A 24,676-nucleotide genomic window follows, 5' to 3' on the forward strand; every position below is an offset into this window, starting at 1 on the left:
TCACACCAAAACTAATTGACTGATCATTATCAATTTTGGAACACAGCTGCTAGGTGCAAGTGGGACATCTAAATATGATCTATAATTACTTTGCCTTAGTATCATGAGAAAGAGGTGGAAGCCCTTCTTAAAAATTTAGGATAATATTTACCATATTATCCAATTGTTTCATTTACAAATAAACAATTTTATTTTTGTTTACTTTTATGGCCACAGGCAATGCCAGGTAGCCCTGCTAGTTACTTTATTAAAAATTTATTCATTTCTTTATACTTTTTAGAAAAATAGAATAAAATGTTTTTGACGTCACAGGAGTTAAAAACATTACTTTGGCATTACTTTACAAAGCTAAGTGAGAATCTATACAACTGTAAAGTTTACATAAAACAATGATTGCCTTTCACATAGACAATTATATGTTGCATGTTCTAGAGTGAGCAAATCAATCTTTATAACTACACAAAAAGAACAAAAATATTGGGCAATATCTAACAAAACAAAGATTGGGGAAATAGATGTAGTGATGCAAATATAGAATGGGAGCCACCAAGCATGAAACGAAACACAAAATCATAGAGAAACATCCCATTTCATAAAAACTATCCCAGTTTTATGACTTCTTGTGTTAATATATTATTTAAAAACAATTCATTGAATGCAAAGAACAAATATTTCACCATGCTCCTTAGTATCTTCTGATATTTCGTTTTCATCAAGTGTTGAAATTTGCTGCAACACCTTATGTGGAAAGAAAGTTAAATTTGGTAAATTACAATTTAGAACATTTATTTTTCGAACAAGTTACTACTTTAACCTAAAACTAATATCTTTCTACCTTTCAAACCAATTGTTTTTACATTACAGAACCTTTCACCAGGAAATATACATCTATACGATCTGGATATCACTTGCGGATAAACATTCTATCACTGGATTTACGGATTTCAATCAATTTTCCAACTAATCTCACTGTGCGGATATTGTTTTTTACGATTTAATTACTGTGCCTCATGTTGAATATCCTTTATTTTTTATCTGGACACATCTATATTTTATTTAGAACATTACTCCTTCAAATTCTGGAGATTTCAAACTATATGCTAACCAGCAAAATTATAGCTAGCCTATATAAATATATTTTTACTAACTGTTTTTCCTGGGGATAAAGAGCTATTGTTTAAAACTCTATGGAATAAGGAAATTATTATCTCTACTTTGTATCCCTTGTTCAAAAAATAAATTTTGTAAATTGTAATTTACAAAATTTAACGTTTTTCCATATATCTCAAATATTGAACCTTTTCAGCTGAATAGGATTTCCTTATAAATGTTACTATAAAGATTTATATATTCCATTTCAAGTTTTAAAATTATGCAAATTGTTTGATTTCTTAATTTGTAAATCTTATATTAGGTATCCCAAACCAAAATTTTATTTTCATTATATCTAAAAAAAATTAATGTGGTCATATAGATTTTTGTAAACCATAAACAAAAGTACCAAATTTATTTCGATAGCTCAATTAGCCATCAAGTTATGATCGTTCAAAATTTGTTGGAAAGTTGAAAATTTGCTATCATGGTCCAGAAGCCAAATCTCATAGTATATAACTAAAAATGTAAGCTACTAACAAGTGAAAAATCCTTATAAATGTAATGTCATCTTGTGGTAAATGAAAATTAATACTAATGAAAGCAATAATCATTAGTTGAAACCAACCTAAATACTAGGCAAAATCCCACTACCAATGGGAAAAAAGTGCAAATATGACACAGAAATGCAACTTTGACTGTTCATATCAATTTCATTTCAATAGCTAATATATTGAATCTTCTTAGTATGATTCATAATACATTAGAGATCAAGATAATTTATAATTAAAAGAAAAAAATTGATAAAACCACTCAATTGTGGACCATGTAAAAGCAGTCGAACAGACAATTTGGTAAAAAAGGGTTTTAAAAAAATGAGTCAAAAGTATATGTTACTGAAATTGCTGTAAAAATGTAACCATTGGAGGTAGAAGCTTAAAACTTTGCAACTTTACTAATTTTGGGGTGAGAAACTCAAGAAAATGTTTGCCCTTGTTTCTAATAACAAAACTTTTTACCATAGAAACATTTTTACTTTGGGGAATTTAAACTCGCTAAAAAAGGGCCGACAACAATAAGATTTAGAAATTTGTTATACAAAAGTCACAAGTCATTTTTTTCAAGCATTGGAAAACTTTCACTTAAAAGACAAGTAAACGAGTAAGATATTTTATAGGCAGAGGTCTAACTACAATTCTTTTCCTTATGGATTTTCTCTCAGAATTCTTTCATAAGCTTCTGATATATCAAGAACACTCCAAATCCTACCATCACTTGAAACTGGCATTACCTCAAAACCCCATCTGTAAACAAATGCTGACTACCTGTGCAATGTCATCTGACAAAGGTCATTGAAAAAAATCTTTTCTAGCTTTGGTTTGCGCTAAAAATTTTATTACAGCACTGGATGCAGATATAACCTCAATGACTTGGCCAATGTAAAAGTTGGTGTCATAGTAGACAGCAACCCTGATGCTCATAACTGAAGATATCCTGAGATGGTTCTTCATCACAACTGCAGAAGTTATCTGAATGTTCAGCAGATTCACTAAGGGACTTTTTTGTTGCTTCGGAAGTGGAAATAAATCAACTGGATTTCTTAAGTAGTCAGAGAGAGCAACTTCCAGTTGAACTTTATTTCCACATTTTGACACCTAACACAACCTTGAGATATCTCAGTTCAAGCTTATCAAAAATAGAACATATAGGCTTCAGGGGTACTTCTACAGTTTATCACCAAAAATGGAGACGCCATTTTTTCTCATGCACCTGTCATTAAAATCCGAGGGAGAAATCAGTATTTTAAACTATGACCGAAGCATGAAATAAATAACAAAAAAAATTAAACTAGATAATGATTTTTCATTTAAATTAATCTGTTGTTGACCCTTTAAAGCTGTTTTAATTCAAAAAAATGTTCTATTAAAATTATTTATTTGTTCGGTAAAAAAAAAAAAATATTTTATAAGTCCAATGTTGCTTTCATTACAAAATTGTTTTATTAAAATTATATTTTCTCATGTAAACTGTTCAATAAATGTTTTTACAATTATATTTCAATAAATTTTTATGCAGTAAATGTTTTGGTTTTCAAATGGCACTCGCCCAGTTTATGAATGTCATTTTCGTTTTGTTTTTAATAATAAAAATATATATACGTTTCATGAAAAACATTCCTTTTTCATTAATTAAGTCGAAACATTTTCAATTAAACAATTACGAATACATGTTCTCTTTCACTTACTTTATTTACTTTTTCATAGTTCTTTCCGGAAATAATTAATATCTAGTTTAATTTTTTTGTTATTTATTTTTAACTTCAGTCATAGTTTAAAATACTGATTTCTCCCTCAGATTTTAACGACAGGTGTGTGAAAAAAAAAAATGGCATCTCCATTTTCGGCGATAAACTGTAGAAGTACCATCTCTGGAATTATTAAATAAACAAAAAAAAAAAAAAAAAAGATTTTTAGAGTGAAATTAATTTTTTCATTTATGCGCCACATGCACATAACTTAATTATATTTTTAGTTATTATTTTTTAAGTAATGTACAGTGTAATTAAAAATAATTTAACAAAATCTTCAAATTTATCAAAAACGCCCACCAGAACATAAACAAAAAAAAAATGCACATTTTTACATGAAATTATTTTTTTTATTTACTCATAAATTGTTGCACATAACTTAAAACTTTGCTATATTTTGTTAACATTTTTTTAAAGTAATATAACTATACAGTCTAATAAAAAAAAAATAATTTAACAAAATGTTAGATATATCAAAAACGCCCAACAGAAGATAAGAGAAATAAGTAAACAAAAAAATGAGGCACATTTTTTAAAATGAAAAAAAATTTTTCCGTCAGTCACACGCAACTAAAAATGTTTTTTTTTGGTTTAAAATGTACTCAGTTTAATTTTTAAAAGATAATTTGACAATGCTGAAGTTTATCCAACCAAAAGAAGATAAAGCAAAGAACATATGGAAGTTTGAAAGAAGATATAGAAAATAAACAACTGACATTATTTTTTAAATTGTAAATTTTCATTTCTTTTATTGACGTGCTTGTTGCACTAAAAATATTATTTGAAACAATAACTTTCTATAACTTTTGAATAAACAAAAACAAATCCATAGTGAAACAAGTTGTTTGGTCGTGCTGACAGTTGATTTTCGTGATGATACTTCATACTTCGATCACTTGGCATTAAGTTGTAAATCTCAATGTGTAGGTACATTCACTTTTATTAGTGGCACTCCTTGATTTATGAGCGTAGTAATATGACACCAACAGATTATTAAAGAGGAGATATTTCTCTACAAAACGGTGCGATTTTCGGAATTTTTCCTTTCACTGAAGTTTTCAAGTTGGATTTTTTTGTGAAAAAAACAATTTAAAACGCTTTTTTAAGCTCACCATATTGAGAAGTGACCTTTTTTTTTTTTTAAATGGCACTATTTTTTTATACCTAGAGACTCACAATATCGCACGCACCAAATTTGAAAAACACCAACACTTTTTGTGTTCACCAAAATTAGTGACATAACTTGAAGTAACCTGGAAAAAAACTATTAAAGACAAGAAAAAGAATAATATATCTATAAAGCAAAAAGATTAAATTTATTTTATTAAAACTTTATCAAAATAACCCAAATAAACGAGGTATCGCAAGTTGAAGTTAAGGGAAATTTAACTTTATTTACCCGTTTTCGCATCCTAAACTAGGCTAGTTTGGGATACCTATATATATATATATATATATATATATATATATATATATATATATGCATACTGTTACATAATCACAACATTGGACTATGTATTTTAAAAAGAAAGGAGTTTAGATTTTATTTCTCAAATTTTTTCTGTTTTATTAATCGTTGCCATGGAAAAGGATGTAAAAAAAAAAAAAAAGGGAGAGAAAATCTATAAACAGAGAAGGCGAATGGGTGTGCTAAAGAGAAAAAGAGGATAAAGAGAGAGGAGAAGAGAGTAACTGGAAAAAATAAAGGAATGGATGAGGCAGGTTACAACTCCTCTACCTGCAGGACTTTCAAGTCTAGATAGATGGTGACCCAGAGATTGACCTGGTCATGATGAATGATTCACACCCAACTGACCTTTCTGTTGTTCTTACAAAAGACAAACAAAGAATAAAAAAGGAAAGTTAAGCAGAATAGGAAGGAAGAGAAAGAAGAGAAAACAGGAAGAAGAAAAACAAGAGGTATCTTTTGACACTTCTCTGCCAGCTGTCATGACTAACAGTTGAGGGTGAAATCCCAGACAAAATATAGGCTCTGATTTTGGTGGGCATGGAACACAATGAAAAACTAAACAAGCAAAATTATTGATGCAGATTGGGTGGGCAAAGAAGAGAAGCAAAGAGGAAAAGAGATGAACAAAATGACAAAAAGAAAAACATGTCTTGCAAAAATAATATGTCACCATTTAAATTTGTCTCGATAGATTGTGGTGTTGGAAAAAACTGCTTTCACTAAACAACATTTTACTAGTGAATTTGAAAAGCAAAATTTGTCAATGCAAATTGAAAGCAGAGTAGAGGATTGAATTTGTTAATATTGAAGGCTATTGTTGGAGCAAAAGAGATAAGGACAACAAGAGTTGTGGAAAAAAAAAGAAAAAGAATCAGTTTGGGTTGGCATTTTTTGGCAAGGAAAGGCGATGTTTTCGTTTTGCTTGGCTCATGGAGTGAGAAGCAGAAAAAAAAAAAAAAGAATATCTTAAAAAGGAAAAAAAAATAAACATTATATGGTTAACTCTGAGTAAGCCATGAAGGTTCTTGAATTTCTCCTCCTCTGTTTCCTCATCAAAGAGACTTTTGCGTTATTGCAATCTTGGGTTATATTTTTTGTTTGTTTGTTTTATACAAAAAGAAAAAAAAGAAAAGGGATAAATAAAGCCCATATAAAAGAAAAATATATATATATATAAACTATATTTCTGCTTCCAATCTCCTCATTATTTCATATTGAAATTTTTTTTTCTTTTTCTTGTGCCGCCCTTTTGCATGCTCGCTTCTCATTGTTTTGATGAGACTCAGAAAAATTTGAGAGGCGATGATATTTTCTTACACTCGACTGGATTGGGGACCAGTTGTATAGCCGTCTCTGGTCATAAATCTCCTTTTCCTTCTTTAAGCCAGGTGCACGCAGTAACCCTAAGTCCATGTGCTGGAATTAAAATTACTGTCGTGCATTTAAACCCATACCAGGGATGTAACACCTCTCCTTCCATATTATTTCATAAATAAAATTACTTAAAATTTAAAAATTTGTGTTTGTGTTCAGTTTCTTCCACTGTGTTTCTCGTCTACCTCATTTTGCATTTTTTGACAGGTTTCATTTGACATGATATATCAAAACTCACGGACCTTTCTTTTTTATTTTTTTCATTGATTTTTCGGATTGTTATGATTATGCTTTGTTGTATCCCAATGGAGTAGGATTGTTACAAAATATACTTTGTGATAACTTATCAAATATAAAACTATGTCTACATTTGTTGCTGATTTTTAAATGTGAAGGAATGGACAAATAAAAATTGAAGCATTTAAAAAAAAAAAAAAAAAAAGATAGATATTACAAAATAAACAAATATGGAAAAAAAATGAGAGTCTTACTTTATAATCTTTGCAATCTTGTTTTTCCAACATATCCAAGACAAAGGGAAGATCAACAACTTCATGGGGCAAGTAACGAACAATAACTTTATGACCACGCATCTGAAATGATGGAAATAGAATATTTTTATTGGCATAATTTTGCATTGGAAACCTTTTTCATGAAAAGATCATTAACAATAATTCTATAAAATTAAAGAAAAACAAAAGTATTTTAATTTTGGAGAAATTAATTTTTTTTTAAAGGTTTGAACATTTTTTTAGGTTTGAACATTTAGGTTTTTAGGTTTAAAATGTTTGAACATTTTTTTTTTATTTAAAAGGTTTGATTATTTGATAAAAGAGACAGAAAATATCATTGGCTGATATGAAAAAGAATTAAAACTGTTACTTTCAATTTTTGCAATAATGAAAATAAATTATAATTTTTCATTCCATCAGAAATAATCCATTACATGTTGAAAAGAACCTCTATATAGATTAACAATTATAATAAGTTTGCAGGTGACAATGCAAATTCTTATATGCATGAATTCATCACATTAATTTTTAACTAATCTTTTTTTTTTCATTAAAATGCTTCAGTTCAAACTTCCCAAAACACTCAACTATAACAAGAAATGGTTGAAGTGCAGAGAAAACAGCAACAATCATTTTCTGACTTGGATGGAAACAATAAATTCATTTTGAATAATCTATATTCAACTGCTAATACAAAAATCTTACAAAATTTTACAAATTTTATTTAAATATTTATAATGAACTATTTGTATAAAAAAGAATATATCCCTATGATCTATTTTATTCAAAAATAAGATTTTAATAAAAAATTTCCGAACAACTATAATAAAAGGGATTGTCCTTTATACCATAACATAATTATGTTTTCCTCAGACAATGCTTTCTTTGCCAATTCAAGAAGGTTCTCCATCCATTTCAAAAGTTTACTCTGAAAATACAATGACTCTTTTCGTACATAAAATGTCTTGTGTCCATTATTTAACAACTTCTGAAGAAGAAAAAAAAAATGATACACATTGTAGTAGTAATTCTTCCCCAAAAGACAGAACGTCTGCTTTGTTTGTTGTCAACACATAGGGGCTAGGAGAGGAAGAAGAAGAAGCGGTAGACATGGTTGGTTTTATGGGAAAGAGAGTAAGACTAACCACAAGAATTCCTGAGATTTGAGAGGAATAAAAGACCGAACTCAGACAGATAGGTGACTGTTTTTGCTCAAGCAGAGAAAACGGTGGGAGGAGAGAAAGTCCCTTCCTAAAGAAAATTCCGGCTCGAAGTGATAAAGAAAGTGAGGCTGAAGGACCCAGCAGATTTCAAGCTATTTCAGCTTACATATGGCAGGCAAAGCAGTTGATATCCATCTTATCTCTGAATTTCATGGCATCTCAGCTGATCACACAGTATCTGAATGGTTGGAACAGGTGGAACTGGTGTGTAAAATGTGTGGCGTTGACAATGTTGAGCGTGTTTTACCACTCAGGTTAAGAGGTGGTGCGCTGTCTGTATACCGGAGATTAACCCATGATCAAAGGGCAGATTTGAAGCAAGTAAAATGAGCCCTCCTTGTGGCTTTTGCGCCAGACCCTTTTGTGGCATATGACAAGTTTGTCTCCCATCATTTGTGCCCTGGGGAAACTGTCGATAAATACCTGGGTGACCTGCAGGATCTTGCACGGTTAATAAAAGAAAACCCCTCTGATCGATGGCTCAGTTGCACTTTTGTGTCAAGACTCCCTAGTTCTGTTAGGCAACAGTTGCGGGGATCTTCCAGAATGGAACCGATGACCCTGGAGCAGATTTTTATGAGTGCTCGGGCTCCTATGACGGAGGAAGCAGAAGTGGAGGAACCCGTCGTTGCAGCAATCAGGAGACGCAGTATTCTTCCTTATGTACCAGTGGACCATTATTCGACCCCTGACCAGCAGGATGCAGTTACAGTGCAGTGCCACAAGTGTGGAGGTCCCAATCACTTTGCTAGAGACTGCCAGCAGCCCGGGAGCAAAGCAGGCAGAGTGCTTCCAGGGATATACTGTTAACGATGCAAGAAGCAAGGACATCATCAAGGTGTCTGGGAAACGAGGCAAGGGACAAGAGGCCAGCACCACTCTCTCCCCACATAAACTAGAGGAGGTGCTCCCCATGATAAAGATTGACAAGCTATATAGGATAGCGCTTGTGGATTCTGGCTGCTCATCATCGGTTATGAGTGGGTGGTTATGTCAACCCAAGATACGTAAGAATACCACAATTCTGACGGCTGGACGGAAATGTCTGTTAAGCCATGGTGTTGGCAGCATAAGATTAACATTAGCCAACAGAAATCCCCTGAAGACTGACATACTGCTAGGGATGGACATCATCAAGAAATTTGACGGCGTACATATTGATAGTGGACGCAAGGCACATTTGGTTGAGACAGCTTTTGTTTTGGGTGCGACCATTCAGCTGGAACAACCTGACTTTCGCGTGGAATTCAACCAATGCACCAAAACCTGGACCGTGTCATGGAAGTGGTCTGATGATCAGTCACCACAAAAATTATACAATCAAGTGCCAGAGTACAACATTCTTGTGAAAGCCCATGGAGACTATGATGCTGAGCTACAGGCCTGGATTAATAATGGATGGTCGGTTCCGAACCAAGAGAAGGAATTGAGGCCCCCAAAGGGCCTGATCTCACTAATGGCGGTCATTCAGCAGAACCAACAAAAGGTGAGGCCGGTGCTCGACTATCGGGAGTTGAATAAGCATGTAGACCCATTTACAGCCCGTGCAGACATATTGAGAGAATGCTGGTGGGTGGGATTAAATGTATCGGTGTTGGATCTTTGCAAAGCTTACCTTCAAGTGTGCAAAAATCACTTTGGCCATACCAAACAGTAATGATCAAAGGACAGAGGTATTGTCTGACCCGCATGGGGTTCGGACTCAATGTGGCACCATCCATCATGCAAACCATTGTTGATGCTATCCTGACAAAGGACAAGCGTATACAGCAGGCAACATCTGCTTATATTGATAATGCATATGTAGACGAAAGTGTTGTGCCTGCAGCACATGTGAAGGAGCATCTCAGCAACTTCGGATTTCTCAGCAAAGAACGAGAGAAACTGCAGGATGAGGCGCAAGTGCTTGGTTTGCAGGTCCGTGCAGAGGATAATGCTCTGCATTGGCAAAGAGGGAACAAGATTCCAGACATACCTCATCTCGTCACATGATGAAACATATTTTCACTTTGTGGTAAGTTGGTTGGACACCTTCTCGTGGGTGGTTGATTTCGTGCCGCTGTGGCATTTATCACAAAGAGAGCATCTGACGTCACTACAGGGTGGGACAACAAAGTAAATGACGCCCCTCTCAACACCATGATCAAGGCGATTCTCATCAGACTCCAAAAAGAAGATCCAGCGCAAGGCAAATGATGAGTCAAAGGCAAAGCTCTTGACGTCTGGGTCGATGCAAGCCCCTTCGCTACCAGTGTGTCATCGATATATAATAGGGACTGTGAAAGAGGATGCATGCTGGTTACGTCCAGAAAAGGACTCCCAACATATCAACCTAGCAAAACTCAATGCCATCATTAAAGGAATGAACTTGGTAATCTTCTGGAAGATGACCACCTTGCACTTATTCACCAATTCCGCATGTGTTATAAATGGGTCTCGAATACCCTTACCGGCAGAGCTAAGGTACGGATTAAAGCTACGAGTGAGATGCTCATCCGACAGGGTCTTGATACAATAATGAAACTGAAGGAATATGCACTGTCGATGATCAAATCTAGCCAAAACAAAGTGGACCAATTGACAAGAGTACCTTAGTGGTGGTTTGATGCGATTAAGAGGAACACCAAACCTGTGCAACCTGTCTGCACTGCATTTGTGAGCTCGGTCAGGTTAGACCAAATCAAAATTGTTCACTAACAAAGCGGTCATCCTGGTGTGAATCGGACACTCTACTTTGTGAAGCAAATTAACCCTGGGGTTTCCAAGGCCACTGTGAGAACCATTATCAAAGGATGCGAGAGTGTCAGTCAATCGATCTGTCACCCATGCACTCGTCAAAGGGGACTTTAAATGTTGACTAAACATGGCATAGGATAGCGATGGATATCACTCATTATGATGGGGCCCATTTTTTGACACTGATTGATTGTGGCCCTGCTCGGTTTGCCGTCTGATGATGTATCACTCAGCAGGATGCAAAATGTATAATCAATCAACTAAAGACTCTTTTCTATGAACGAGGTCCACCATCGGAGATTCTAACGGATAATGACACTGCCTTTCAGAGCAGTTTGTTTAAAGCCTTCATGGATGAATGGAGAATCAGACTTCAATTTCGTTGAGCATATGTTCCCTCCGGTAATGGCATCATCGAGCGATGTCATAGAAGTGTCAAAATATCTGCAGCCAGGAAACGGTGTACCGGAGGCAGTATATTGGTACAACGTTATGCCAAAGGATGACATGTCCTCTGCAACGGCACCTGCCAATATGGTCCATCAGTACTGCATATGACTTAAAGGAATTGACAGAATAATGACATCGATAGACAATCAACAGCAACCTGTCTACAAAACGGGTGACCGAGTGTGACTCGGAATACCAGTATGCAAAATATATTAGTCAATAGAATGCCATGCCATGTGAGAGACCTACGACCTATAGTAGGACCGAGCCCACCAATGGCTTGCTCTTGTAGAGAAAATGTTGGTGTGACTGCAGTCATGAAAGCGGACTGCTAAGGGTGGCATGTGCAAACTCGAAACCTGACCGACGGGACACAGAAAGGCGACAAATCATCAGGTTCGATCGTGTCTTAATTTGCATGAATGAGACAATATAAGGCCGGCAGTGAAGAGGTTGGAATCGAGTAGAGTCGAGTTGAGTTCTCGAAAACCAGACTGAACGTGTTAGAGTGGAGAATGTTGTCAAGAATCCAGTCCAGGTTTTTTTTTTTGGATTAGAGCTCTGACACACCTTCAGACAGGGGTAGTGAGAGATTTGTTTCCATCAATGAGACGCTGGGTGAACACAATATAGGTGAAGATGACTTAATCGATGACATTTCACAGTAAGTGTCAGAACTATTCCTGACAAAGACACAATGATTATTCTGCCACGAAGAAGCACAAGGCACAAAAGACCACTCCTTGAGTGTTTCATGTGTGATCATAGTATCAGGAAGGAGGGGGGGTGTAATAGTAATTCTTCTAATGCACTCACCTCCAAAAGACAGAAAATTTGTTCTGTTTGTTGTCAACACACAGGGGCTGGGAGAGGAAGAAGAAGAAAAAGCAGTAGACGTAGTTGGTTTTGTGGGAAAGAGAATGAGACTAACCGCAAGAATTCCCGAGATTTGAGAGGAATAAAAGATGGATAAGCGACTGCGCTTTTGCTCAAGCAAAGAGAATGGTGAGAGGAGAGAAAAGTCCCTTCCTAAAGAAAGTTTTGGCTCGAAGTGAGAAAGAAAGTGGGGCTAAAGGGCCCAGCAGATTTCAATTGTTTTTGGAGGTTTCTATTTTTTCTACTCCAAACAAATATTTGTTTAAAAATAAATACATATTTGAGACAAACTACTAGATATTTTAAGAAAAAAAATGATTCAAAAATATATTTGATTATTTAACAATAAAAATAAAAACAATGTCTTACTTTGCTGATCAGGTAAAGATGTATGAAAGTCAAATGAATAAGTTCTTCACTGGAGTTGGGATCTTTAATGTAGGCTAAGAGTGGTGCCAGAAAGGATTCTGAAAACAAAGAAAAAATGAACTTTCAGAAAAAAAAGTGATTTCAAAACTGTAACAAAACAGGCTTATTATTTATAATCTGATGCTAAAAAAAATGTTTAAATGATGAGCAAATCTTTGTTCCCTTCAAGATAGTTACGGTTTCTAAAGAAAAAACAGTCAACAATATTCCTTATTTTTATGACTGAAAGATTTTAACTTATAAAATGATAAGTTTGGAAAAGCTAAATTTATGTTGGCCCATAGAAATTATTTTAAATCATTTTCATCCTTCAAACACATTTTAAGAAACCTAAATAAGAAAGAAGAGAAGCCAATTGAAATTCAAAAAAATATGAAGCCTTTTTTGCCTGACTTTGTTTTTGCTTAAAGAGTATTAAATTCAACTTTAAAAACTTTATTCACATCTTTTAAAGCCCAAATGGTTTACCATTATCTTAATCCATTTTTTAAGAATGTTCAAGATTTGTGAATATATATAGTTTTTTTTATTATTTTAAAGAAACATAACAATAGGAAATAAATTAAAATTGTTATCATTAAGCTTTAATGTTATCTACTGGCTTTGGATGTCGTTTTAAGCTAAAAGAATGACAAAACCAAACAAATACTAGCAAAGGAGAAATACAAATTTTAGTCAATGATTTTATTTTGAAAATATAAAATTACATTTTTTTGTTAAATTCATTCATCAATTTATTTGTTTTCTCCTCAGCAAGCATCAATACTTTTTATTTGTTATTCATAAAGAAAAATTTTTTACCTGTGTAGTGTTGTAAGTAAAACAAAACCTCTTTCCAAGGCTTTATTGAACAAAATTCACAGCTATTCAAGCAAGAAAGAACTCAGTCTTTTAAAGAAAAAGGAACACATGCAAAATCACGTGGCAAGAAATTAAATTTGCATATCTTTTCTTTTTTTTAATTAGTAAGAACAAAACAATTTAAATGAAAATATTTTAAACAGTAAGAACAAAATTTAAATGAAAATATAACAACTTGTTTCTGAAATGACTCAAAAACTAATAGATTTTGATCATATTTTTTTTATTTTTGGAGACACATGATGAGCCTAAGAGCAATCGATTATATTTTGGTGAGAATCAAGACTATTAAAATCCAAGAGATTTCCTAAAGGATGAGCTTGTGTTTTTAGCAATGGTGTAAGAAATTGATCTTCTTTGCATCACCAAAAATGCCCTTTAGCATTAAGCATAATGGACTGGAACTTTGCTAAATGGTTATCTTGTTAAAAATGTGTATATGTGTTTGTGCAACCATCGTCATGAGTCACATCTTCTGCTTGGTGCGGGTTGTGAACCCACATGACTTATTTTTCGCCATTCGTTCCGATCCCGAACAAGTTGGTTGATGAACATACAACTGTTGAGAGATGTCTAATCAAAAACATTTTCTCTCTATCTTCTCCTTGGCTTTCTTCTGCCTCTTTTCCCTTTTAACATACCCTCAAAGCACAACTTTGACATGCCAGCGGTTGATCATTTGAAATGGCCAAAAAGTTTCAGGATTTTACTTTTGATTTTATCAAATAGAGGAGGTAGGAAAATAGTTTGACAGAGGGTGAATATTTTTGCTTTCCATAATGAAACACATTACAAGATTTTGAAGCGCCTTAATGCGATTGGCTAGTTGCTTAATCCAGGTGATACAATCAAGGCCATAGAAAACTACTGGGAGAACATAAACTTTTACTTTAACAGTTATCAGCATCTTTTTTGATTTTAGAATGGTGCTGTGTTTTTGGAAAACTGTTCAACCCATCCAAATTCTGTGTTTAATGTCATCTCACAACCACTGTCAGTTTATGCCCAAAATAAATGAACTGGATGACCTGTTTGATGGGTTTACTGTGAATAGTCATGTTTAGGTTAAACTGTGATTTAGCTTTAGACATACATTTTGAGAGAGAGAGACACACACACACACACACACATTTTCTTTCTTTGTTCACTTCTTTTACTTCAGGAAAACTTCAGAAATCAAGGGGCCCTCTTTCTGAGACTAACGCTTGAATTCTATACAAGACATAAATATTTATAATAATTTGAATACTACAAACAAAAAAGATCATATCATTCTGTAAGAAATAGAATTATGTGCCAAATGTTCAATCAAGGTTCCTCTCCACCTTTCAAATGTTTAGTAAGTGAAGCACACTAATTTTCATTTCCACAATTGACCAATTATAATTGACCAGTTATAACTATGTTATAGTTTATCTTTATTGTAGTCTTTTCTTGGTTTAGTCAGATATCAAGATGACAACAATTCATTTGGTCTAGTGGCCTTACTAGGAGAAAGCGCACCATTTATTGTATGAGCCAGTATGTAAGCATACCATGGAGATCTTATTTGGGTCTCAAAAATGTTATTATTTTGAATATTTAGTCAGAGTGAAGAATCCTCATGCCGGACAGACTGAATATACCCAAGGATATTTTTAGTAGTAGACATGCAAACCCTGTAGGCATGTTTAATTGAAAAAGGTTTGTGCTCTAGTTTATCATTTTATTTTCTTATAATCTGTGCATCCAATTTCTAATGCTGTTCAAATAAATGAGTGATTTTTTTAACAAACTCCTCAAGAATTTTGTTTTTTCTACATTAAAATCATAAAATACAAATAAAAATGATTATAAAATGATGCACAAATGTTGTCATTGTTTTTCTGTTTTATTATTTTTTAGAGTCGGAATATGATTTTAAACATTATGAGCACAAATGATCATAAAAAAACATGCAAATCAGAGCAGTTTAGTGAAAATTAGGATGATCAAGACTTACCAAGATACGGATCAATCAAGTGCGGCTGATATTGATATTCATCAACGATAACTAAAAATGAAAATAAATAAAAATTGGGTTTAATCATGAATAGATGTGTGAAATTAGAAAATTTGGTCATTTATTTTAAGGAAGTAAATTGACTTTTCATTCAATTTATTCAGATTGGAGACATGAAAAATTGATTTTATTTATAGCAAAAATAACAAAACAATTGATGAAATTGATTTTTTGTAATCTTAATTCTGAGCTCTGACATTCTTTCGCATAGATGTTGGTTTTGATCAATCAATTTAAAATGAGTTCACAGTATAAATAAACTCAATTACTTTGTAGATTTAAATGATTTTCCAAGTCAATTAAATGTACTGATTAATCTTTAGATAAAAATTGTTTTTTTGTTAATCTTTCACATCTTTCACTGTGGCAGCATCTTCCATGGATAATGGTTAACAAGCTAAACTTATTGCTCATAACTCACGAGTTTGATCCTCACTGAGGTTGCTCCTTATTAAATTTAATACCAAATTGAAGCATAACCTTATAAAAGCATTTTTAATAAAGATATAAACAGAATAGAAATCAAGAAAATGGGGCAAACCTTCAAAATATAGAAAAGAGCATTCATATAACTTTTATCTTCTATTTAAGAAAATGATTGCAGAAATTCTCCTCTGGACCAAAGTATCGTAGGTTTGCAACAACAGATGCCAAATAAATTCAATACGTCTAGGCAACATCTCTAGAGAGAGGAGTCCGTATTTTTCCCCTCTCGATATTTAGCCCTCTTACCACCACCAGTTAACGCCGAGAGGAAATCTACACTTTACACACATATTGTGGTTATAAACACATAGACATAACATAAACAACAGACAGGTTTTAAAGCCTAAAATTCTTTTTATTTTACATACAAAAAATCATACATGTCATTAATAAACACTTTTCTTATGCACTTAGGTTATCGTGCTGTTTTTTAGAACGGTATTTACAAGTGTTTGCAGTCGTTTTTTTGTTTTTTCAAATGGTATTTACAAGTTCTTACAGTTGTGTTGGTTTGCATGTGTGCGTACGATAGACTAAATTTTTTGCATTTTTGTTTAATACTTCTTAGATGTTATTACTAAATGTTGTGCCTATGCAATAATGTTAGCAAGCAATTTTTTAGAATTGTATTAACAAGTTGTTACAGTGCTGTGTGCATGTATGTAGGAAGCTATTTTTTAGAAACATATTAGGAAGTTATTACAGTAGTGTTTGTTTGCAAGTGTGTGTGCATGAGCCACAGCAACGCATGGCCAGGTATAGCTAGTTTCAAATAAAGTTTCATCAGTTTTAAAAAATAAACGTTTTCAGCACAACAAACATTTATGAAAATTAGTAGAATTCATAATTTTTGTTTTATTTAAACAACTACACGGCCACACATTGCTGTGGCTCAATTTGTGTAAATAAAATAATTCATATAAAAACGTTTGATCTTATGTTGTTTGTATAAAAACAACATAAAATCAAACTTTTTTATATGGATTTTTCAAATTTTCTCAAAACGAAAAAAATTAAAATATTTTTCCATACTATGTGTGGAAAAAAAAACTATTTAGAGGGTAAAGTAGATTACCCGGTGATAGCGTAAGCTCCGAGGGGTTGCAAAGGATGCCCTAAGCGACCCCCCCCTACTGGGTCGAGTAACAAGTTTTGTAGTACGGCGAGCAGCGAGTAACTAATTTGTGCCAACCGTTCACCAGTAAGTCGTTAACAGAACTGGCGCTAGTCAGAGACACAATTCTTTTATAACAGAAGAATAGTGCCTCCCCCTACTCCTCCAAGTCTATAAGAGACTCGTTCTCTCAACCACTCAGATTAGAATTCCGCCCTCGAGGCCGGCGCCACCAAGTAAGCAATCTCCTTTTTTTATTTTTATTTTTATTTTCTCACACACTCCCGACAAAAACGAGAAAAAAACAAAAGGTAGAAGAGAGAAAAGAAAAAGAAAAAGTTACATAAAAATGACAGACCACCAAAATACTTAATCAAAAAACAACTGTTAGTACAATATAGCAGTAGTCGATCAGTCCAGATATCAATCAAGCAGGCAGCAGGCTAGGTCTACCCCGTCGTTTTTTAAGGGGCGCACATTCTGGGCAATACCACTTTTGCCTGTTGGGAGGTTCTGAGTCGATACCGACACATCGGAAATGGTACCAATTGTCGCACGAGTCACACCCGATCATATTCTGATTCTGCTGCGGAGAGCTGCACAGGGGACACAACCAGACCTGCTCTTCAACACTAGGGGGTGAATCCAACGTCTCCCCTCCCTCCGCAACAGGAGGTCCTTCAGGAGTCCTAGAAAGCTCTAAGGGGTACAGATGTTTCAGGGAATGTACTTCCTCCAAGCCCTCCCCTTTTTGTACACGTGCTGCTCTAACGACACCATCATGGCCTGGAATCAGTTCAGTAATAGTTCCTAAGACCCAAAACGGTCTGGGTTTCAAAGGACTCTTAATCAGCACAACATCATCCTTCTGGAGGCGGGTTCTTGTACTGAGTCGGGATCGACCAGGAATCTTCCTTCCCAGCTCTAGCAGGTACTCCTCATACCATAGTTTGTGGAAATCTGTCAGACATTGGTCCCTAAGTTCCAAGGTTTGAATTAGCCTCTCCCTGCTGGGAGGCAACAAGGTTGTTCTATCCTCTCTATCCAGTCGTATCAATAGCCCGGGGCTCTGATTGGGCTTAAGGAACATATTAGGGGTAATTGGAGTAGCATTTTTGTCGGCTGACACCTGGTAAGTAAGAGGCCGGTTATTAACAGACCTCTGAATATCCGATAACACTGTCAGAAGGGTAAAGTAATCCAATCTACCCCTGCCAAGAATCTTAAATAGGCAATTCTTCATGGTCTTGATACATCGCTCCCATGTTCCTCCATACCAAGGAGAGAACAAGGGAATGGTTTTAAGTTTTAACTTACAAGGACCGTATTTTCTTTGATAGTCCGTAAAAAGAGAGAGACGATCGAAAATCTTTCCACTTCCTATAAACGTTTTCGCGTTGTCACTATAAAGGGTTTCGGGAACGCCATATCGGTTAGTAAATCGAACCAGTGCCTGGAAGAAAGAGGGTACGCTCATGTTGGGAACTACTTCAATGTGTATTGCTCTGATATTCAAACAAGTGAACAGGAGCAAGTACATTTTCGTATCTCGTTTCCCGTCACTCACCCAAAGATGGCCAGTAAAATCAATCCCAGTGTGTTGATAGGGGACTCTGAAATCGGTACGGTGCGACGGCAGGGCAGCAGCAGCATTCGGCGTCACTGGCGTTGAATTATAACGTTTACATCTGGCACAAACAGCCAGTACCTTATTCACAGCTTGTCGACCCTGCGGGACCCAATAACCGCTTCGCCTCAACTCCGCTAGAGTTGACCCAGTTCCAAGGTGGCAACACCTTTCATGACAATCTAAAATGATGAGTCTGGTAACAGGATGATGTTTCCCTATCAGAATGGGGTTTTTAACTTCATAACCAAAGTGGGAAGATTGGTTGATTCTTCCCCGAGATCGAATCAAACCGTCAGGGTCCAGAAAAAGATCCAGAGCACGAACCCTAACTGGCATGGGTTTACCACTCGGCTCCTTTAGGTACTCCACTTCCACGGGAAATTCTTGCCGTTGCACTGTCTTCATAAGGTAGATCGCTGCCTTAGAGTTGTAGTCCCATTGTCGATTAAATCGGATGGCTAGGAACTTAAACACCAAGGCAGTAACAGTCAGTAAACCAGAGAATGAGGAAAACCTCTGAAAAGGTATGGCCGAAGTGTACTCTTGATCATGGATCAAGGAACAATTTGCTGAACTGCGGGTCATTCGCTGGCATATCTCACTCAAACAGGGCATATCCTGTCCTGGCCATTGAGATATTCCTTCGCATAGCTAGGAAGGGCCTGAACACCAAAATTCCATCTTGGATTGGAACTTTCTCAATGTTAATCCTCTTGTTAACAAATCCGCCGGGTTGAGTGTACTATCAACATATCTGAAGAGAGTCTTCAAGCCATAGCGAGACTCCAACTCCACTTTCATCTGCAGAATGTCTTTAAGTCTATTTTTTGCAAAAACATTTTTGCTAGCCATGTTTTGAGATAAAATCCAGGACAAGACCACCTGTGCATCCGTGGCTATACACAAATTCTCGGGAACAAATCCTTCACAATTGTCCAGGATTGTGGGGAGACACTTGAAGGCGAGGAAAACGGCCATTAGTTCCAACACAGGCAAAGTCTTGTCCTTCATAGGTGCCACCTTAGCTTTCGCAAATAATAAGGATGACCGACCATTTTGTACGATATACACGGCAAACCCATATGCTTCCTTGGACGCGTCGCAAAACAGGTACATATCTCCAGGTAGCCCTGCCATAAGCGCCTTGCGCAAAAAACGGAAATCACTCAACCCTGAAAGGTCCCTGGCTAGCTCTCTCCAATCGCTCAAGATCGCTGGCTGGAGTGGATCATCCCAACCTGCACCATTCTTCCACATGGACCTGATTAGCACTCTACTGCGGATAGTAACCGGGAGACATAGGGACAACGGATCGAAGACCTTAGCTGACTCTGAAAGAACACCTCTCTTAGTTGTCACGTCAGGATTGCACTTTACCGGAGCGACATACAACTCCTCCGAATGTGGGGAGTATCGGTAGCCCAGTACTCTCTCCCACTCCTCTTCATGGATACTTAGAGTACCATCCTCCTTCATCCTATTGCGGAGCGCCTGACTGTTTGAGTTGCATGACTGGATAATAAAGCCCCCTTCCAGCAAACGCTCTCTAACAAGGGAATACAATGTAGTAAGCTCACTCGCGTCTGCCACGGATGCCACAAGGTTATCCACATAAAACCGGTCCTCCATCATTCTGCGGCAAGCATCTTGAGGGTATTTTGCCGCATGTAATTTTAAGATGCATCCCAACACAAATGGGCTGGAAGTAAACCCGAATATCAAGGTGGTATAGCGGAAGCAGCGCAAACAATTTCCTTGTTTAAGAAAAAAGCAAAACCGGTTCCTATCCGCCTCCAGCTTAAGCCGAATCATTAGGAAGGCTCGGCGAATGTCTGCTAGTAGCACATAATTGTTGGCTCTAAAGGCCAGCAACAACTTTAAGATGTCCCCTGTTAAGTTAACGCCAGAATATGCTGCTTCGTTCAGCGATAATCCATCTCCTGTCTTCAAACTACAGTTGAACACTGGTCTTATCCTGGTAGTTGCCGTAGGGTCCGACTTGAAAACTGGTCTATGTGGTATCCACACATATTTGTCGAACTCCTTAGGGGAGACAAAAATCTCTTCAATTATACCGTCCTCCTGTTGCTGACGAAACACCTCCAAATATTCATCATATATTTTTCTTTTAGTCAAGTTTGCTGCTACCCGGTCTAAAACATGCAAGGAAGTTGCATGATTAGAGGGGACTCTGGCTAATCTATCGTGATGCCAGGGGAGCTCCACATAATAGCTTCCATCCCGAAGCTCTACCGTTTCCTCAAATCGCTTCATCTGAATTTTATCGTAATCAGAAAAGTCCTCCTGACTGGGAAGCCCCAGAGATTCCAACGTAAACATTTGTTCTAGTCCTCTTTGTACCATACTGTCAGGAAAGCACTCCGCCATGGGATCCAGGTATGTTGATTGTGTTTCAAGGACAAAACATAAATGTGATGAATCGACCTGGGGGGTATGTTCCATTACCGAATTAAACGAGAGGTGAGTAACCTCAGAGAGGGGCTTATCTTCCAAGAAAAAAGAGTCCACTGCTCCAAACGGGACCAATCCAGGCGGGGTTGCAAAGGCCCATCCATTCAAACACGGGATCAGCTTTAATGAGTCCAGGTGTTCAATCAGGTCTAACCCAATTATTCCCTTGATCGGTATTAAATCCTTTCCGGTCTCAAACTGGCCGGCCAAAGCATATTTTGCATCCTGAAAGACACGCAATAGAGATTCCAGGTTGGCCACTCGAACCGACAAGTCCATACCATCGGCTACCAAGACAGGAGATGTCACTGTCCTTCCAGAACCCAAGTCAACTCCCAGGACTACCTCTGTGAACCCACGCTGACACTCACCTAGAAAGGTAGACAATCTCAGCTGACAATTGACACCAAGGGTTTCGATTGGGCACAAAGTTCTCAGTACATCTGCCGCCAGATATGTCCGCCCGCTACCCGTGTCCAGTAGGCAATTCACTGACACTGTCTTTGGTCCACAAGAGAATGTAACTGAGAGAATGGGTGGCAACGTGCGGGAATACCCGGTTGAAGTTGCATTGTTCACATCCACATGAAAAGAAGGAGTAATAGCGTTCCCCCTACCAAACTTTTGAGACGTACTCTGTCTTACTGTTGATGTAACTGCAGTGGAGACACCGCCCTTAATCTGCAATCTCTTTATTGCTTCTCCAGTTAGTCTCAATATGGAGGACAAAGGTGGCACCCGTCTATTTGTTAGCGCTATTATCTCGCCTTTCAGTTCGAGAGGAAATTTCCTAAACAGAATCTTAGCCATCAGTCTGGCTCCGCCAGAATCGTCCACAGAAAAGTCACACGAAAAGGAATTCCCCAGCTCTTCCAACAGCGATGCCGTCCTGGAAACGAAGTCCCCCAGCTCAAAAAGGGCTCCACCTTTCTTTGGTACATAGTCCAGAATATCCTGGAATATTTGGTCAATGATTTCATCCAGGTCCAGATACTCCCTCTTCAGTATAGCCATGGCTTGCTGGTAATTGGTGTCAGTGCAACTCAGGTGATTTACCAGTCTCAAGGCTCTGTCTGAGAGTGAACACTTCAAGAAGTTCAACCTCTCGGCATCATTGGCCATGCCGATCACGCAGTTCTCAAACCTAGTCAAGAAGTTTCTGAAACTCATGCGGTCGGACTCCATTTCCTGTCCGCTAAATGTAGGCCCTGTGATCTGTATACGTGGGGGTTTAACAATGAAGGAAGAACCTCTCCCGGTAGTTGCAGAAGCCCTTGAGAACTCAAAGGCAGATTCTGAGTAAGGGCTGGGCTCTGGCTGTCGGTATGCTTGATCCAAATCGCCCAAGTCTTCATAATAATCCTTTAGTTGAGGCAGCCAAGCACCCTCAATCTCGGCAGGTGTACTCTCATCAAAGGAGCCTAACTCCAGCTGTGTGATACAAGTCTCTAACTCGACAATGAATTGTTGAATCTCCGTCCTTAAGAATGAGTACGCCGATGGCCTAACTCCATCACGACACATCTTCAGTCGTCCCTGAATCTTCTGAGTCAATGACTCCCTTCTGCGTAGGAGCTGCTCTTTCGTGACGTTCATGACAGTAGTTAACCGACGAAAGAGTAAGCAGCAAATCCTTTGCAAGTTGTGGAAAAAAAAACTATTTAGAGGGTAAAGTAGATTACCCGGTGATAGCGTAAGCTCCGAGGGGTTGCAAAGGATGCCCTAAGCGACCCCCCCCTACTGGGTCGAGTAACAAGTTTTGTAGTACGGCGAGCAGCGAGTAACTAATTTGTGCCAACCGTTCACCAGTAAGTCGTTAACAGAACTGGCGCTAGTCAGAGACACAATTCTTTTATAACAGAAGAATAGTGCCTCCCCCTACTCCTCCAAGTCTATAAGAGACTCGTTCTCTCAACCACTCAGATTAGAATTCCGCCCTCGAGGCCGGCGCCACCAAGTAAGCAATCTCCTTTTTTTATTTTTATTTTTATTTTCTCACATATGTAATACTAAATAAACTCCAAAATGTTCCTAGTGGTATAATCTTATATATCATTGCTTATATATTAATTTTATTCGAATTTTCTTTTTAAATAAACTGTTCATAACGTTAATTTGAATGCTTACAATAAATTATTAATAACGAATGTTGAGAGATGTTCATATTCATGTGCACATGCTGACATCACATTTGGACGCCATTGACACGTCGTACACTTCAGCATTACGAAAGTAAATAGCATTGAATTTAAACAAAAAAAGAGTTCAGTCTGTTTCGTATCATAAAATGGACACTGACATTTTGCAAAACCTCACTTCATCAGAAAACTGAAATTGGAATTGTTCAGAATAAGGTTGCATGATAATTTTTTTTAAGGGAAAAGATAAATGTAAATTTGAGTTGGTGTTAATAGGACGAGACAGTGGATTTTTTATAACATGGTAATATGGTTTCTGATCGTATTGCTGAATGCCGGAATTTGTTTCCGTGGAAACTAGGAAATCGGATTATAACTGATTGCTTCTTTTGTCGTTGTTTCCAGGGACAACATTCTCGAAGTCAATATCGCTATGATTCAAAATGACTGTGGAATGCATAGGAGGCCACGGCAAAAGAAAAATCAGAAAGATGCCAGGTGATACTCGGCGACAGCATTTTTGAAATGAAATATCTTAAATTTGTGAAGGGAACAACTCGAGAATTAGTTCTTCCCTAAGACGTTTGAATAGATTTTGTGAAGAAATCGGAAAGTTTACAGTTATCTCCCTTCTGTTTTAGTATCCCTGTTGTCAAAACAATTTTAATTTTAAATCCCATTTTATTTTTAAAGTGCATATCACAAATAACAAAAAATAAGTCATTTTGAACTAATTACGAACTTAAATATTTTTAAAAATTTTAACAACGTAAAAAAATAAGATTTCCCGTCGAAGACTACTCTACCAGCTATCACGTGATCATTGGGTCGAACAGGTTTTTTACCATTAAAATTTCTACATTGTCACGTGAAAGTGATTATGCCTTGAAATTGGCTATAAAAAAAACTATTTTTGAATCAGAATTGAAAATTATAGACGAACGTCGAATATAATGGTTTATTGTTGTGCTCTTAAAGAGAAAAAAATGCATTTCTCAATTTTTTTTTAAGTGCCAACCTTCTTATCGGATGTAAAGTAAATGGGGGATAACTCTTACATAAAATATTTATAGGGAGTTTTTAATAAAAATAAACATTTTATTTAACGCTTCGTTTTAACAAAGGATAAAATGTTTATGTATATTTTCTTCATTTAAATCTGATAACATCCCATCGCCTAAATGAAGTAATTAAGACAAAAAAAAGAGACAATGTTTTGTGCCAGTCGTCAAAATAATACGCATTACTTGTTTGACAGACTGAGACCACGAGTTCTACACCAAACAGACAGTCTAATATTTACTAATCCAAATATTAAAAATAAAATAAATTCTTATTTCTTACTCAGATTTTCGTCGACAAAAGTAACTTTAAACGAAACCGTTGCTAATTGCGTCAAACGGAAATTTCGATATCAAAATCTTACTATAACTACATGTATTAAACATTTACTGAGGCCGGAT

The 24,676-nt window shown here is 36.3% G+C and overlaps 1 protein-coding gene across 1 annotated transcript in view; it reads right to left on the reverse strand.

Annotated features, from left to right (window-relative positions):
* LOC145252668 (tubulin-specific chaperone D-like) overlaps positions 1 to 24,676 on the reverse strand; it is a gene marked incomplete in the record, with an annotated part of 249,915 nt that overhangs the window by 225,026 nt on the left and 213 nt on the right. The window contains 3 exon segments of the mRNA XM_080112451.1: positions 6,737 to 6,838; positions 12,412 to 12,509; positions 15,314 to 15,364. Of these exon segments, the coding sequence (XP_079968577.1) occupies positions 6,737 to 6,838; positions 12,412 to 12,509; positions 15,314 to 15,364 (251 nt within the window).

This window comes from Euprymna scolopes, chromosome 29, assembly GCF_053919585.1.
Source record: "Euprymna scolopes isolate OS-2025 chromosome 29, ASM5391958v1, whole genome shotgun sequence".
Taxonomy (NCBI): Eukaryota; Metazoa; Mollusca; class Cephalopoda; order Sepiida; family Sepiolidae; genus Euprymna; species Euprymna scolopes.